The sequence below is a fragment of the Henckelia pumila genome, chromosome 1 (genome assembly GCF_033568475.1).
Source record: "Henckelia pumila isolate YLH828 chromosome 1, ASM3356847v2, whole genome shotgun sequence".
Lineage (NCBI taxonomy): Eukaryota > Viridiplantae > Streptophyta > Magnoliopsida > Lamiales > Gesneriaceae > Henckelia > Henckelia pumila.
In genome coordinates this window covers 38,941,629-38,957,639 of record NC_133120.1, presented here as the reverse complement: position 1 = coordinate 38,957,639, position 16,011 = coordinate 38,941,629, and the positions used below count along the sequence as shown (strand labels likewise).

Genomic DNA, 16,011 nt, shown 5'->3' with positions numbered 1-16,011 from the left:
AGATAGAGGCCTCCCTTGAAGAGATGGTCAATATGCTTGTAACATATGAATCCACTTTAAAGAAGGATAAACCGGCTTTCTTGGTGGGCTCCTCTTCTTCTGCTAAGAAGGGGGCAAGTACAAAGGGTAAGAAACGTTCTGCCCCACCTAAGAAAACCGAACCCGAGAAGAAGTACAAGACAAAGGCTTCAAACATGAAAAAGTCCAAGGATGTTTGCCATTACTGCAAGAAGCCCGGTCATTGGAAACGTAACTGCAAGGAATATCTAGAGCAGTTGCGAACTGCGAAGGGTATGTTCTATATTGAAATAAATGTTTCACTTAATACTACTTCTTGGGTATTGGATACCGGATGTGGATCTCACATTTGCAATGATTTGCAGGTGATGACAAGAAGTCGCAGGCTTAGAATGGGTGAGACCCAGCTGAGGCTCGGAAATGGTTCCAGAGTTGAAGCTAAAGCTGTAGGAGACGTTTATTTAATTTTGCAGAACGATTTTAAGTTACTTTTGAGAGATGTTTTATTTGTTCCAGATTTGATTAAAAACATTATTTCTGTTTCTATGCTTGATAGAGATGGTTATTCTTGCAATTTTGTGAATGGGATTTGCAATATTTACAAGAATGAATGTATGATTGGAAATGGATAACTTGAAAACGATCTATATAACTTAAAATTAAAAGACGTTCCAATAAATTATGTTGATAAACCGGTAACAACAAACAAAAGGAAAATCGATAGTCAAAACCCGGCAAACCTATGGCATGCTAGGCTAGGTCATATTTCCTCAAGGAGGATGAACAAGCTAGTGGGAGAGGGCATGTTTGATATGTCTGATATTAACTCTCTACCTACTTGTGAGTCCTGCCTGAAAGGAAAAATGACTAAATCTCCTTTTAAGGGGAAACCTGAGCGTAGTCAAAATCTGTTGGATTTGATCCATACAGATGTTTGTGGTCCATTTAGAATTGGTACTCAATTTGGCCACACCTACTTCATTACCTTTACTGATGTTTATTCTAGGTATGGGTATTTATATTTAATGAAATATAAGTCTGAAGCATTTAAAAGTTCAAAGAATTCAAGGCTGAAGTAGAAAACAAGCTAGGTAAAAGTATTAAAGCACTTCGATCGGATCGAAGTGGAGAATACTTAAGTATCGAGTTTTTGGACTATCTGAAAGAGAATGGGATTCTCTCTCAGTGGACTCCTCCTATGACACCACAGCTGAATGGTGTATCGGAGCGTCGTAATCGAACTATGTTGGACATGGTTCGATCCATGATGAGCTTCACTGAGCTTCCACCTTCGTTTTGGGGCTACGCGCTTGAAACGGCGGTATTGTTGTTAAACAACGTCCACACCAAAGCAGTGGACAAAACACCATACGAGTTATGGAATGGCAAAGCTCCTAAGTATTCTTACTTGAGGATTTGGGGATGTCCTGCTTACGTGAAGCAGACAGTGGGAGATAAGTTGGATAGTCGATCCACCTTATGTTATTTTGTAGGGTATCCGAAGAATTTAATCGGATATTATTTCTATCATCCAGCTGAAACAAAGGTGTTTGTTTCAAGGAATGCCACCTTCTTGGAGAAGGAGTTCTTATTGGATAAGAAAGGCGAGATGATGGAACTCGAAGAAATTCGAGAAGAACCCGAAATACAAGATAACGATCCTACACCTCAGGAACCATTGATAGACACGCCTATACCTAGAAGATCCGAGAGGACTTCTAGACCTCCTATTCGATATGGTCTTCTTCTTGAAGGGGATCAAGACGAACCCGATGTTGGATGTGATCCAAGAAACTTCAAGGAAGCAATTTCTGATGCGGATTCAAATTTATGGCTTGAAGCTATGCAGTCGAAAATAGATTCGATGCATACAAACCAAGTTTGGTCCTTAGTACATCCTCCCGATGGAATTGTTCCAATAGGGTGTAAATGGATCTACAAGAGAAAGCTTGGGCCTGATGGTAAGGTATTGACCTACAAGGCACGATTGGTGGTGAAAGGTTATACTCAAAGACAAGGAGTTGACTATAATGAAACCTTTTCACCAGTTGCAATGTTCAAGTCCATAAGAATCCTTATTGCCATAGCTGCTTGGTATGACTATGAGATATGGCAAATGGATGTGAAGACTGCATTTCTTAATGGAAACATTAAGGAAGAGATCTATATGACGCAGCCTGAGGGATACACATCCATGGGAAGCGAGCATAAGGTATGCAAGCTTCAGAGATCAATCTATGGTCTCAAACAAGCATCAAGAAGTTGGAACCAGAAATTTGATGAAACAATAAAGGATTTTGGTTTCATCAAGAACCCGGAGGAACCATGCGTGTACAAGAAAGTATTTAAGGATGCTGTGACATTCTTAGTACTTTATGTTGATGACATCCTACTCATTGGGAATGACGTAGGGATGTTGCAGTCAACAAAGATATGGTTATCAGGTAGATTCTCGATGAAGGATTTGGGTGAAGCATCCTATATTCTAGGGATACAGATCTATAGAGATAGATCTAAGAGAATGATAGGACTCACTCAAGCAACCTACATCGACACCATATTGAAACGGTTTTCAATGGATGGGTCCAAGAGAGGACATCTACCTATGTGTCATGGAGTTTCTCTATCCAAGTCTATGTGTCCCAAGACTGATGAAGAGATAGAGAAAATGACACATGTACCATATGCGTCAGCCATAGGTAGTATCATGTATGGGATGATATCTACCAGACCGGATGTAGCATTTGCTCTGAGTGTCACGAGCAGATATCAAGCTAATCCCGGTCAAATGCATTGGAAAGCCGTGAAGGAAATTCTTAAGTACTTACGAAGGACTAAGAATATGTTCATGGTATATGGAGGAAGAGAACTAAAATTGGAAGGCTATACCGACTCTAGCTTCCAAAGTGACGTGGATGACTCGAAGTCAACCTCTGGATTTGTGTTCATGCTCAATGGCGGTGCTGTCTCTTGGAAGAGTTCCAAGCAGGACACCACAGCGGATTCCACCACTGAGGCAGAATACATTGCAGCATCAGCTGCTGCTAAAGAGGCCGTTTGGATGAGGAATTTCGTCCAAGAGTTGGGCATTATTCCGGAAGTTGTTGGTCCAGTCCCGGTGTACTGTGACAACACGGGTGCCGTTGCTCAGGCAAAGGAACCAAGGTCTCATCAAAGATCCAAACACGTACTGAGGAAATACCACATCATCCGGGAGATCGTGGAAAGAGGAGACATCATTGTCGAAAGAGTGGCCTCTGCAGACAATATCGCTGATCCACTTACTAAGCCCTTGCCAGGACCATTATTTGACAAACATCGCGAAGCAATGGGTCTACGTAGTATGACTAGTTGGCTTTAGGGCAAGTGGGAGATTGAAAGAATGGGTGCCCGGTGAGCCAACTTGTGGCTAAGGGCTTTGATGACTCTTTGTATAAACAATCTTTTGTTTAATATAATTTACACTTTTATTAATGGCAATGACTTTATCTTTCTTCATATTGTTATATTGCGATATACTATTGTTGTTTTGATAAAGACCTTGAATATACTATAGTGTATGTAAGATGTGGTAGTACATGGGGATGTCTATCATGAAACACATCTTATAGTCACTGTATATTCTAAACAGTTCCTAGTCGATTGAGCCGTCCGTTAATAAGGATAAGGATCGCTTGAGTTTGAGACTAGAATTTGCGATGCAGAGTACCACGTTTCATTGGTAAGGAACATAGAGATGTTCGAAGCATGCAAATGGATATTCATACGATGAATGATTGAACTACCCTATCCGGACTTTTCAAGTGGTTATCACTTATCGAGTGGATAAAGTCCGCGGTTTTGGTTGTACACCATTAGTCCTTACTACTTGAAACATCATTGAGACTCTATATGCTAGTACTGTACTTTGACTCGTTTACCAACTCTATTGGGGTCATCAGGTGTCGGGATTGGGTACAGTTACAACACATATAGGAGTCGATGCTTTGTTGTCAAGGATTCACCACATACTTGCGAGTGTGGATATCCTATGCAGTCTGAGGAGATATTAGTGTGACGAATCTCTGGCCATAGTACATGATGTGTTTTAAGAAATGGTTTCTTAGTAGCACATGCGATGTCACTATTTGATCTTCAAGATGCATTGCATAGTTATCGAATCTCGAACGACTTTCGATTTACCAATGGTTGTTGATTCTATCGGGATATTTGGATGAAGGGACCGTACTATACGCTAACCAAAATCTATTGGTTCTTGCAGGCACTATCAGTGATACCTAGGGAATCATGGGGCGATGTTGCTAGGCGCTCTTACCATGATTCGATGGGCAAGTCGGAAATTGTTGTTCCGAGTCACAAGGAGTTGTGAGCCCACGGCTAGCTGTATCCCTGAACCATTGAGGGTCATACAGAGTAATGGATTTTTAATCCCCGTTGAGATAGTTAAATTTAAAGATTTAAATTTAATGAACAAAGAAGTGGGACTTCTTATTTAAGAGTAGAGAAGTAAGATTTCCTAAAATGACATAGGGATGGGCATTTTTGGAAATCACTGAATTCGGATTCAGAAAAATTTATCTTGACTTTAAAAGGTGCAGAAATGGTTTCTGTGAACATTGGTAAAATCGGTTTATCAATCAGAGTCACGATGAATTTTATATTAATTTCTGAACATGCGGGCTTTGCTTGTCAGGCTTGAACTTATGACTAATGGGCCCTAAGCTGTTAGCAGCCCACATTATAAATAAGTTATTGCAGTACAGAAATTATACAACAGAGGTAACAATTTTCAAAAACCCTAGCTGATTTTCTCTCTAAGTGGCCGCCCCCCTCCCTCTCTACTCGGGAAAAATCCAGCCTGTGAATTTTGAATTTGCAGTCTGGTTTAACGGATCAAATTCGTTAATTCTCTTCGTAGAAACTTCTGATAGATTTTCTAGTGCAATCTATCAGAGGGATTAAATCTCTGTTCGTGGACCTGATTGAAGAACAGTTCGTCCATCAGTTCCAGGGATATACAACAAGAGCAGAGTAATCTGTTGGTGTCCATAATCTCGATTCGAGATTGGAGGTAAAAATTTATAATTGTTATTTAATTTTTACACACACAATTTAATCGTAAAGTTTTGATACCCATTATGGAATCGTTCCATATAAAATTTTTAAACTTCCGCTGCACCGGGTATCAATTCTGATTGATCTGATCGCCGTTCTCCAACAGATCTGAGCTAGACACCCCTTAAAGTCGTACTCAAAAAAAGCAACATTCTTCTCCGCACACAGGTCGGCAAAATCAGAGGAAGTGAGGAAATCATTTTTCTTCTTGGCCCATCCAGCCTAGAATACCTGATTCTTAGCCAGGAGAGCATCTTCCAACTCTTTGATGTGCTTCTTGGCCCCGTCCCATCCGTCATGAGCAGTCTCGATGTCCGACCTCATGTCATGTACTTCCTGACCATGAGAATTTTTTAGGCCACGGATCTGCCTGGTCAGTACGGTTATCCGCTTCACCAGAGCATCTTGGTTCAGAGAATGGTCAACTCGGGCCTTGTAAGATCGAGCAGTGACCTCTCCCGCCTAGACCATGGTCTAAAATGAAAAGGTCAAAGTATTATTCAAGGATGAGAGAATAAAAATCCTAAGGGAAAGTGAAAAGGAATTACCTGCATAAAAGAAAGGGCCAAGGATTCCTCAGCCTCCTTGTCCGGGACTGCCGGGACTATCTCTAGATCTTCGGTAGACCATATGTTGCAAAATGTTCAAGCTTTCAGGCTGGTCTGGACGGGCAAAGAAAGAAACTCCCGGGCTGTAGGGATGATCCGGATCACCCCGCTCCATGTACTCGGGAAGGGACCCGAGATCAACAAAAACTCTCTCTTTCCCCTTTTCCTGAATGACGGGGTGGGCTTGGGGAATGGGATCTTGCTTACTAGGGGCTTCATCTCCCCAAACTTTCTTGGCAGATTTCATAGATTGCTGCTCGGAAATATGCGGTTCGGATTCAGTGGCGGATTTCGCGGAGGCCTCGGGTTTCTTTCGTTTCAACCTCTTGGCTGCAGCTCGGAATTCAGCCGTCATTTCAGCTTCGATTATTCTTTTGTCTGTATATAAAGATAAAGAAAAAGAAAAAATTAATAGGAGTATACGAAATAATAGAGAAGAAAATGATGAAAAAAGTCAAGTGTTCCTCCCTAAATCACCCTGAACCTCTATCCCTTTCCTACAAAAGCCATATTTGCAAAGCAGGTCTTCCTTAGTTAGGCTTTCAATATTGAAGGTCTTTTCAGATAGGGTAGCAAGAAATTTGGTGAAATTGTGGCTGGGTCGAGCAGGAAAGTCAGGGGAATTAAAATTCATTGCCCAGTTGGATCGACACCTCCAAGGCTGTTCGGGCTCCGGACGAACAAAGAAAAATCTATTGTTCCAACCCTTGTGAGAACTGGGTTTCCCCTTTAAAAATTTGTACTCGGGTCAGATAGAAATATAAAACCGACCCGGAGCGGTCTTCTTGATCTGAAGGAATTTGGTAAAATTCCCCACATCTAAAGGAACCCGGAAGAAGAAAAATAAGACTCCTAAGGATAGGATAGAGCTAAAAGAGTTGGGGGTCAACTGGCTCGGGCATATACAAAAGAATTGACACAAGACCAAAATGATGTGCGGGATTGGAAATCTAAGACCCATTTTCACTTGATCTAGGCTGAAACTTAGGAAAACCTTGGGAGGCCTATGAGCCCGGTCATGACGACCCGGGATTATCAAGGTATAGGCTTCGGGCATGCCCGACCTCTCTCTAATAGTTGGACCCATGTCCGGACTAAGATGGGAAGCAAGTACTTCGAACCAATGCTTCCCATCTTCTCTTAACTGGGCTTCGTCATTCCTAAGCCTATGAAGTCTCCTCATTTTAGCCTCCCAAGTCTCAGAAGGGCACGGGTCGGCATCCGATCCTTCCTAATCAGAAGGCTCAGGGGATTTGGGAGGAGGAGAGGAAGGAGCATCTACAAAAAGGGCTAATTCCCTAACATTGGACTCATCAGGGGAAGACATCTTAACATAATATTTAACAAAGAAACTTACAGAAGAAGGCAGTTGGTCGGGAATTATAAAGGAGAAGTTTGATAACTGGCCGAGCTAGAAAGACACGAGAATAGTAGCTCGGGTCGGGAGAGCTCTCCGAATTTTGACAGAGTAACGCCCACGCTGTAAAAGTGAAAAATGAGGTTTTTACCGTCCTATTTATAGGAGGATTTAATTGATCTTGATCGTTGGATTAGAATGCCGATCAGCGGTTCGGGGCAGGCCACGTCACTCAGGGAATCTCTCGGAAATCGTACCGTCGCGAGATCTCTGCCGTCCAGAGAAAGCACATGACGAGGATCGAGATCCGGACCGTTCACAGAAAACACATTGTGGTATATTACATTATAAGCTTGATATATGGGGCTCGGGGTCCGGTCAGAAGACTATATGGTCTAAATTTCATACTTCTTTAGACCAGTAGGGGGAGGTACTATTGATGTCCCTAAAAAATATGCGGGTCTAACCCGACCCGAGCCCAATAGTCCATATTTTTGGAAATATACTTTGAAGCTCATTTAATCTTATTTTATGAAAGGCCCAGTCTGAAATGTTCTTGTTAGGGAATAGGATCATAATCATGAATTCATGGGCTTGAGCCCTAACTGGAATGGTTGGAGCCCGACCCGAGCCCAAGAAGAGCCCAATATCTGGAACCTTCCAGTACTCTCAGACTAATGAAGATTTGCAACAGATAAGGACAATATCTTATTAATCAAAGATTTGATATTATTTTTAAGTTGATGTTAGAGTCCTACTTGGTCAGGGCTCCTACCCGAATAGAGTCCTACTCTGACACATGTTCTATATTGACAAGGTAACCTACCCCTCCAAGCCCCTATAAATACATGTATGGTTCATGGTTTATTCACTCATCTCTTCTATTCACTTCTTGTTCACACACTCACGCACGCATATTTTTTTGTTCTTACTTTTTGTCAAGCTCATTCACTTTCGAGCACTGACTTAGGCATCAGAGGGGTCACGCCGAAATACCTTCGGCGCCCCCTAATTTAGCTTCTGTCTGTGCAGAGCTCCGTCGTGCCCGACCCGACCTGCTTTGTGGAGGATTTGGAGATTCGCTTTATCAGACCGAACTCGGAGGAAAATTTCGACATCATCATACAGTATTTTGACTATGTTAACAGTACTGATGAATTGAAATTTAAATGAAAACCTTGAATGGCTTCTGCCTTCTTGAAATCCACCGCACAGGTTAGATTTTGAAATTTACAAAAAAATAAAATCAAAATGGCATTATTATTCTAATTAAACAGCTTGATTTTGTGTTGGATTATACATATATATATATATATATATATATGTATATATATATCGAGTCCTGTTTTGAACTTGAATCAACCGATTGATGCCACTCTTTTAATATATATATATATAATATGTCGTAATTAACTAATACTTAATCCAACTTGGAAATATTATATTGTAATCTGATTCTGTAGTAAAACACAAGTCAGGCTGAAGCTCTCATACAATATATAAAGTAATTAATTAATAACCAGAAGTAGACATTAATATTCCACATGCCCTATCGATGGTAGGACTTATAATTAATATATTATTGAAAATTTAGATTTAAAATTCTCTAAGCACAAACATCAGGATGAGCCACAAGGTATGCCTCGGCCGCGGTTAGGAACGAGACGCTGAGTTGTTTTAGGCTCTTGATTTCTTCGTCGGAGACATGGGTGTGTCCAGGCTTCAAGTGCTGCTGAGTCTTCCACTTGATTATGCATCCTCCGTCGCCCGAGTCCACGAATCTCTTCTCAGACTGTAAAGCCTCCAACTTCTCCCCGAATATTGGTCCCTCCATCACAACCACCTTCACCACCAAGTTTTCGGTGTCCACCACTTCAAACTTGTCTGTCAGGTAAGGCAAAGGAGCCCCTGTCGTATTCAAAATCGATACTAGCTATTATTTAATACTACTCTATTCTTTTAATTAATACCATATATATTTTTTACATATATGTTTCAGAGTAAATTAAATACAATGCTTGTTGTTCCAATTGTCTACATGCATATTTAATTTACACCAAATGTATGGATCGGAGCAGAGAATTCATTCCCTAGCTCGAACAGACAAGATAGATAATAGCTTTTGTTACATAGAGTAGAGAGATAGAGAATATATAAATGTAACATTTAGATATAATTTAGCTAGATACATGCTTGATATATATGCATGAATCAATTATAGTTAAGTTTTGGATTTTATATTTATTCGAAAAATGAAATTTATATATGTTACCTTCAGGGAAACTCGTTCGCCTAACGCATCCGGAGGTGCCGCCTTCGCCTTCGAGAATGTCGATGCTCTTGAAGATGTGGGGGACTATTTTCGGTAATAGGTTGTGGGCCTCGGTCACCATTGCCTTGAACATCCTCTTAGGGGTGATACTCACCTTGAGTTCCTCTGAGAATTCGACGACGGTCATCTTTTCAAGCTCGAAAGAAATCAAGAGCACAAAGGTGGATGATACCAAGGATTAATGTCTTGAAAGGAGATATTTAGATGGTGTGGTAATCCTCTGAATGAATGCGATGGGAATTTATAGGAAAAAAATGTTGAGGCTAGTTGGAGATAATTGCAACTTTCCCCTGTAAAAGTTAGATATAACACAATCATCCCATGTGTACTTTGTCTTTGAATTTTTGACAAGACCTGAAGCAATAATCTATATATAATACATTGGGCAATTGGGGTATTCGAGTTAATAAAGTACATGAGTGTTTGACCAATGGTCAACAATTCGATTTTCTCTACCAACAATTTTTTGGATAATTGTGTCGTGCAAAGCTTGTCCAATATGATTTACATTGCTAGCGGGGTTTGTAGGATATGTATTTCATTATATCAGAGAGTTACCCTGTACCTACTGAAAAATAGCGGTCGTGGGTTTCACGTACATATAAACTTTAAGAGAATTTTAGCTCATGCTCTTTCATGAAAAACCAAAATCAGACAAAATTAAAATTTTATTTATTGATTGCGTTCAAAAATTTGCTAGTTAAAATTATTGGAGGGACTCGAAATTATTTTATGATTTTTGATAAATGTAATACTCCAGAAGTTTTAAAAAAGTTTTGATAAATAAACATACAATTTTTGTATTAGTACCAAAGTTAATATTGATATTTGGGTTTCGCTGATTGAAATATACCAATTTCTTTAGTTTTAGAAATTTATATATAGTCAATGTTTCTTTTTTATTTTTCCTTAAAAAACAGTCAGACCCGTACATGCACCTTTAATTTTATTTTATTTTTTTTTTATTTTTTTTTATTAATTTATTCGTAGACAAGAGCACAAGTCAACTTTGGACTTTAAGCTGATTCTAGAAATGAGTTGTTCAACTTTGGCAGCAATATTTAATTTGTTATCGGATACTTCGAAGACTAGTTTAATTAATTATCTCCTATTTCCCGTAAATGGAAAATTTTAGCCACTATTATATTGTATATGTTGAAAATATATTATTAGAGTCCAATGTTGAAAATTATTAGTGTGTGATGTTGTATTTATTTTTTGACCAATCTCAAACGAGGATCTATAAATAGGTCTCAACATTTGTGATGAAATACACAAATCAATTGAGAGAATAAATTTTATAAAGTGTGGAGTTTGATAAATTTTAAGTTTTTGAGTTTTTTACATTTTTATCATAAATATTTACTTTTTACAACACGTTATCAGCACGATCGCTCAAAGGTTCTCTATAATTTTTAAAGCTCCAAAACACAAGAAAACGACAAAAATATTCAACAAGTAAGAATATTTATTTTACTTTTTATATATTTTTACAGTGTATATATTTTAATATATAACATTATGTTATTATATAAAAAGAGTCTATGATACCTCATTATAATAATGTGATGTGAATTATATATTATTGCCTAGATATTTTTATTGTGTATATATTATAATATATTAATTATATCTGTATAATGTCACACTATTATATAAAAGGAGTCTATGACACCTTATTATAATACTATGATGTGATATACAATATCTGACTTTATACTAACATATAAATTTATATAAGTTTATGTTATTATATAAAAAGAGTTTATGACATCTCATTATAATAAAATAATGTACAATATTTGACTATATATTAATTATTTTTGTATAATTTTATATTATTATATAAAAACAGTTAGAACCGTACATGCACCTGTGTTTTTATTAATTTATTCGTCGACATGGGACAATTCAACTTTGACTTTAAGACTAGAAATGAGAGGTTCAACTTTGGCAGCAATATTTAAATTGTTATCGGATACTTCAAAGACTAGTTTAATTATCTCCTTTTTCCCATAAACGAACATATATATAAACTTCAAAGACTATTATATTGTATAGAAATTCTTCAAAAACAGTCGAGAGAGATGATTCTTGCAATGTTTTTGGGTTTACAATTTCAATGAAATAAATGTCATTAAAGTAGGTTTTTTGTGAGACAGCCTTACAAATCTTTATCTGTGAGACGAGTCAAACATGTTTATATTTAAAATAAAATTAATACTTTAGAAATAAAAAATAATAATTTTTCATTAGTGACCGAAACAAAATATCTGTCTCATAAATTTGACTCTTGAAATCATATGACATGAATTTTTGTGTCTTTACTAAGTGTTGACTAAACTTCTTGAAACTAAGGCAAAATCACCAACATTCGATCAACTTCTAAAATCTTTCAGTAGCGAGTTAATTTTAAAATAAACGAAAATAATTATAAACCAAGCTCCTTTTTCATGTTTTAGATAAATCTTTCAACGTGTCCAACGAAGATGGTTGCCTCGTCCTCACTCCAAATGAAACAACTAGATTTTCGTTCAAAAAAATATTCTAAAATATTTTACGTTTTTTATCTTATTCAAAATTCTGTCCTCTTACACGAATCACCGACTAACTTAAATTCGAAGGCATGAAATTAAAAACTTAATCAAAACAAATAAGTAGCAGAAAATTAAATCAAGTTTACAAAACAAGCCGGCGGAATACAACCGACATTAAAACCCAAAACAATAATATAATACAACCATATCGAATTATTGTAACCAAAACCAACTAAAACAGAACAACACCTCCATGCGGTCACTGGTCTTGCGCCTATTCATGCCTTGAACTTCCTGTCTCTTCCAACCTGAAACCTGTTGTAATGCCCGAAAAAACCATAAATCCACTCACGAATATTAAAGAGATTTAAAATGAATTTTAAATGATTTTATTTTATTTACTTATTTATGAATTAAAATTTATGTTTAATTAAAGGGTTAATTGCCAATCACTCCCTAAATCAATTTATAACTTATTTATAAATCCCTACATAAATAAAACTTACTTTCAACTCCCTGGAGAGAGAAACTTTTGTTTATAAATGCCAATTATACCCTTATCTCTTAAAATTCATAAAAAAAAATAAAAAATGAGAGAATGGATAATAATAAAAACAAAACCAATCCAAATAGTATATATATATAAATTCAAATTAAAATCAAAGAACATAAACCATATCATATACATGCTTATGTTGATACAGGAGCAAGTATGTGTTTAGGAAGCAAACATATACTTCTAAATCATTATTGGAAGAAATATGATAAAGGATTAAAAGTTCGAATAGGAGATTGATCAATAATCATGCTTGATACAATAGCAGAAAAATTAAAAATAGAAATTGAGGAAACAAAATTTGTAATACCTATAAGAACTTACTAAAACAGCTACTAGAATAAATGAAGAATTATGCAATTATACATCAGGAACTTTTCAAGGTGCACAATTAAATTATCATTCAAATGAAAAAGAATTATTAGCTTTAATATTCACAATTAGGACTTATAAAATTTATCTTATTCCTAAATTATTTTTAGTAAGAACAGATAATATGAATTTAACATATTTCAAGACAAGGAAAATATCAAGAAATGCAGGGAGAAATGCAGCAAGGCTAATTAGATGGCAATTGGAATTGAACCATTATCAGTTCAAGATCCAACATGTCAAAGGAACGGATAATTCATTACCCGATGCATTAACCAGAGAACTTCATTCAAATTATACTATCCGTAGTAATGGAATAACAAAAGAGATCCTAAGTGATCCAGAAAATGACCACGAGTCATCCGAACATGCCTTAGAAAGCATGAGGAATATAAATTGATGAAATGAGATTTATATTCAGAGACATGAATTATTTTATGATTTTCAGTCATCCGAACATGCCTCAGAAAGCATGGAAAATATAAATTGATGAAATGAGATTTATATTCAGAAACATGAATTACTCTATGAGTAAAGACAATCAATCTCATTTATGAAGCTTAATTCAATTCTTGCAAAAGAATTTCATAAATGCAATGATACACATAATAAAACTATCCGAGTTACTCACGAAAAAGAGTTAAATTTCTAACCAGTTATATATATATATATATATATATGTTTTATTGTGCAGGATGGAACAATTAAATCAATTTGAAGAACAATTGATTGACATAGATGAAGAAATTCAGATTTTTCGACAAAGAAAAAAGAATATAAAAGGAAAAATTCAGAGGATTAAAGAAAAGATGACAACATCATCATCATCATCCTCACCAAAAACTCCAATCAAGTTAGCAACTCCATTTAACAAAATAATGGAGATGAATGAAAAACAGTCAGTGGTCACAGCCAACACTAATAACCAAGAAAAAGAAAAGAAGAAAGAACCGGTGGTCAAAGCCAACACCGAGAAAAATGAAAAAAAAGAAAGGACGTTTAAAAGTGCCCTTGAAGCAAGAGAAAGAAAGATGGTCAATCTGCGACCACAAAAACCAATTTTTGAAAAAACAAATTTTCCAGAAAAACTCAAGACTGAATTCTTTGAAACACTAAACTATTTAAGAATAGCCAAACCATCTGCAGAATCTTGACTACAAACTTGTGACACACAGAGCATATCAAGAGCAAGAACACTGCAAGGTGCTCCAGCGCATGAAGTCGCAAGATTCTTTTCAAATGGATTATTAAGTGGATTGAAAGTCAGTCCCAACAATCAAGAAATAGAACTATTTTCATATCAGTTGAGAAATAGTATCATCCAGTTCAAGAAAGCAGTCTTTAAGGACGATCCAGTATTAACAATGAGTATTCACTCAACCCTTCCAGATTGGGATGATAACAAATTCTATCAACCAATGGTATATATTCAATGTCGAAAACAAAAAGACAAATTCTTATTCGAAGGATCAAATGAAGAGAAACCAGTAATGGATATCTCAACACTTCCTGAGATAAGAATAAAGACATTGATTGACATGATCTCAAAGACAGGAAAGATTGATGGAAACTCAAAGGTTAAAATAAATTTTTCAACCAGTAAAATTTTATTAACCACTGGACACAAGGAGACAATCCAAAAGAAAGAACAAGCCATGTTAGCTCAATTCGAAGCTCCAATTTATGAAGCAAGAGTTGACATGACCCGAGAAACCCAGCAAATGCTATGTCAAAAACTAAGAACAATGATTTTCACTCACAAATGTGGACATTGCCAACCCATTCAGACAGAAAAAACATCTGTCAAAGAGGACAAATCAGTTGTCAAAGAAGACAAACCAATAAAAAAATGGTCCGAATGTACCAGTAATTCAGAAAGTGACACAATGTAAAAACAAATGAAATCGTGGACCACACCACATTTGAAAGGCATCCACTCAGATGTAAAATGAGCTGTTTTCCATTATGTAGTATGGTCCCCCTCTTCCTTTATTTTTACTACTGTATGCGTTTCTCCACGCCTATAAAAGGAGATGTTTGTGTTGTAAATGAACAAGTGAAGTTTGAGTATCTCTCTCTTCTCAAGTTTCTTACAATCTGGTTTATACAAGACGTATGAAAACTATCAGAAACTAAGAAACATAAAATCAGAAACAAAAATAAGTCTTATGGCTAATAACTAAACAAGCAGGGCGTAAGGAGGATAAGGTTGGAAACCAACCATTGAAGATTCAGGGTTAGAGTAAACCTGAAGATCCATAGAGCAAGTACTAGTTGATCAAGTGATCGTTAAGGAAAAGCAAGGATTTGGCTTCTGCTCAAAACCAAGATTCATTCAAACAAGGTAACCTTCCTAAATCTCCTGCAGCCCTTAATTTAAAGAAATAGTCAAAATACATTAATCATGTCATCATCCTTTATAAGAAATGGAAGATTGATAATAAAAAACTGATTTGAAATAGAAGATGATCATGAATATGATACATTTTCATGAATATGATACATTTCATGAATATCATTTAAATACTTCTGATTTAACCATATTCGAATCAATTTATCAACTAAAATTTGTAATTATAACCTATGAATGAAACCAAACTAATCTGAAAACATTTATCTGTTATAAATGAATCAGATCTGTAAAGCCATGAATGAGAAAATTCATAAGAATTTGAAGAATTCTGCAACCTGGTATCAGAGCGATTAAATAAAGAAGATTATTAATGTCTGGATTAACTTTAGATATTGAGATTAAAAATTTATTTGATAAAATAATCTTACTAAAAGATTTACGTCAAATAGATCAATTATGGAATAAAATAAAAGATCTCCAAACCTTTTATTTCAAAAATTATAAAAAAGAACATTTTTCAAGCAACTGGAAAATGATAATTCAAAGTTCTGAAAACGATGAAATTGAAGACATAACAATATGTTATGAATAAGAACAAACTTTGTTATCGAAATCCGATCAACAAAAACAAAATAATAAAAGTAACAATTTTTACTAAATAAAAAATGTATGAAAATACAAAAATGAATATCTTTAATTTATATTCTCAAAATATAAATTTTGATATAGAAAATTGTGAAAACAATTTGAAACATCTTAAAAA

At 36.0% G+C, this 16,011-nt stretch overlaps 1 protein-coding gene across 1 annotated transcript; it reads right to left on the bottom strand.

Moving 5' to 3' along the window:
- Window positions 1–8,578: 8,578 nt before the first annotated feature.
- On the bottom strand, window positions 8,579–9,656 carry LOC140875703 (major pollen allergen Bet v 1-G-like). Its single transcript, XM_073279474.1, has 2 exons — window positions 9,371–9,656; window positions 8,579–9,006 (listed from the first exon to the last, which is right to left on the bottom strand). The coding sequence occupies exons 1-2, from the start codon at window positions 9,555–9,557 to the stop codon at window positions 8,705–8,707; spliced, it is 489 nt and encodes a 162-aa protein (XP_073135575.1). The 5' UTR covers window positions 9,558–9,656; the 3' UTR covers window positions 8,579–8,704.
- Window positions 9,657–16,011: the final 6,355 nt, after the last annotated feature.

Excerpts from the sequence above, each read along its gene's own strand:
- LOC140875703 (XM_073279474.1), bottom strand. The coding sequence starts at position 9,557 with ATGACCGTCGTCGAATTCTCAGAGGAACTCAAGGTGAGTATCACCCCT. Across the intron at positions 9,007-9,370 it reads GCGAACGAGTTTCCCTGAAG|GGGCTCCTTTGCCTTACCTG; the intron begins GTAACATATATA and ends TGAATACGACAG.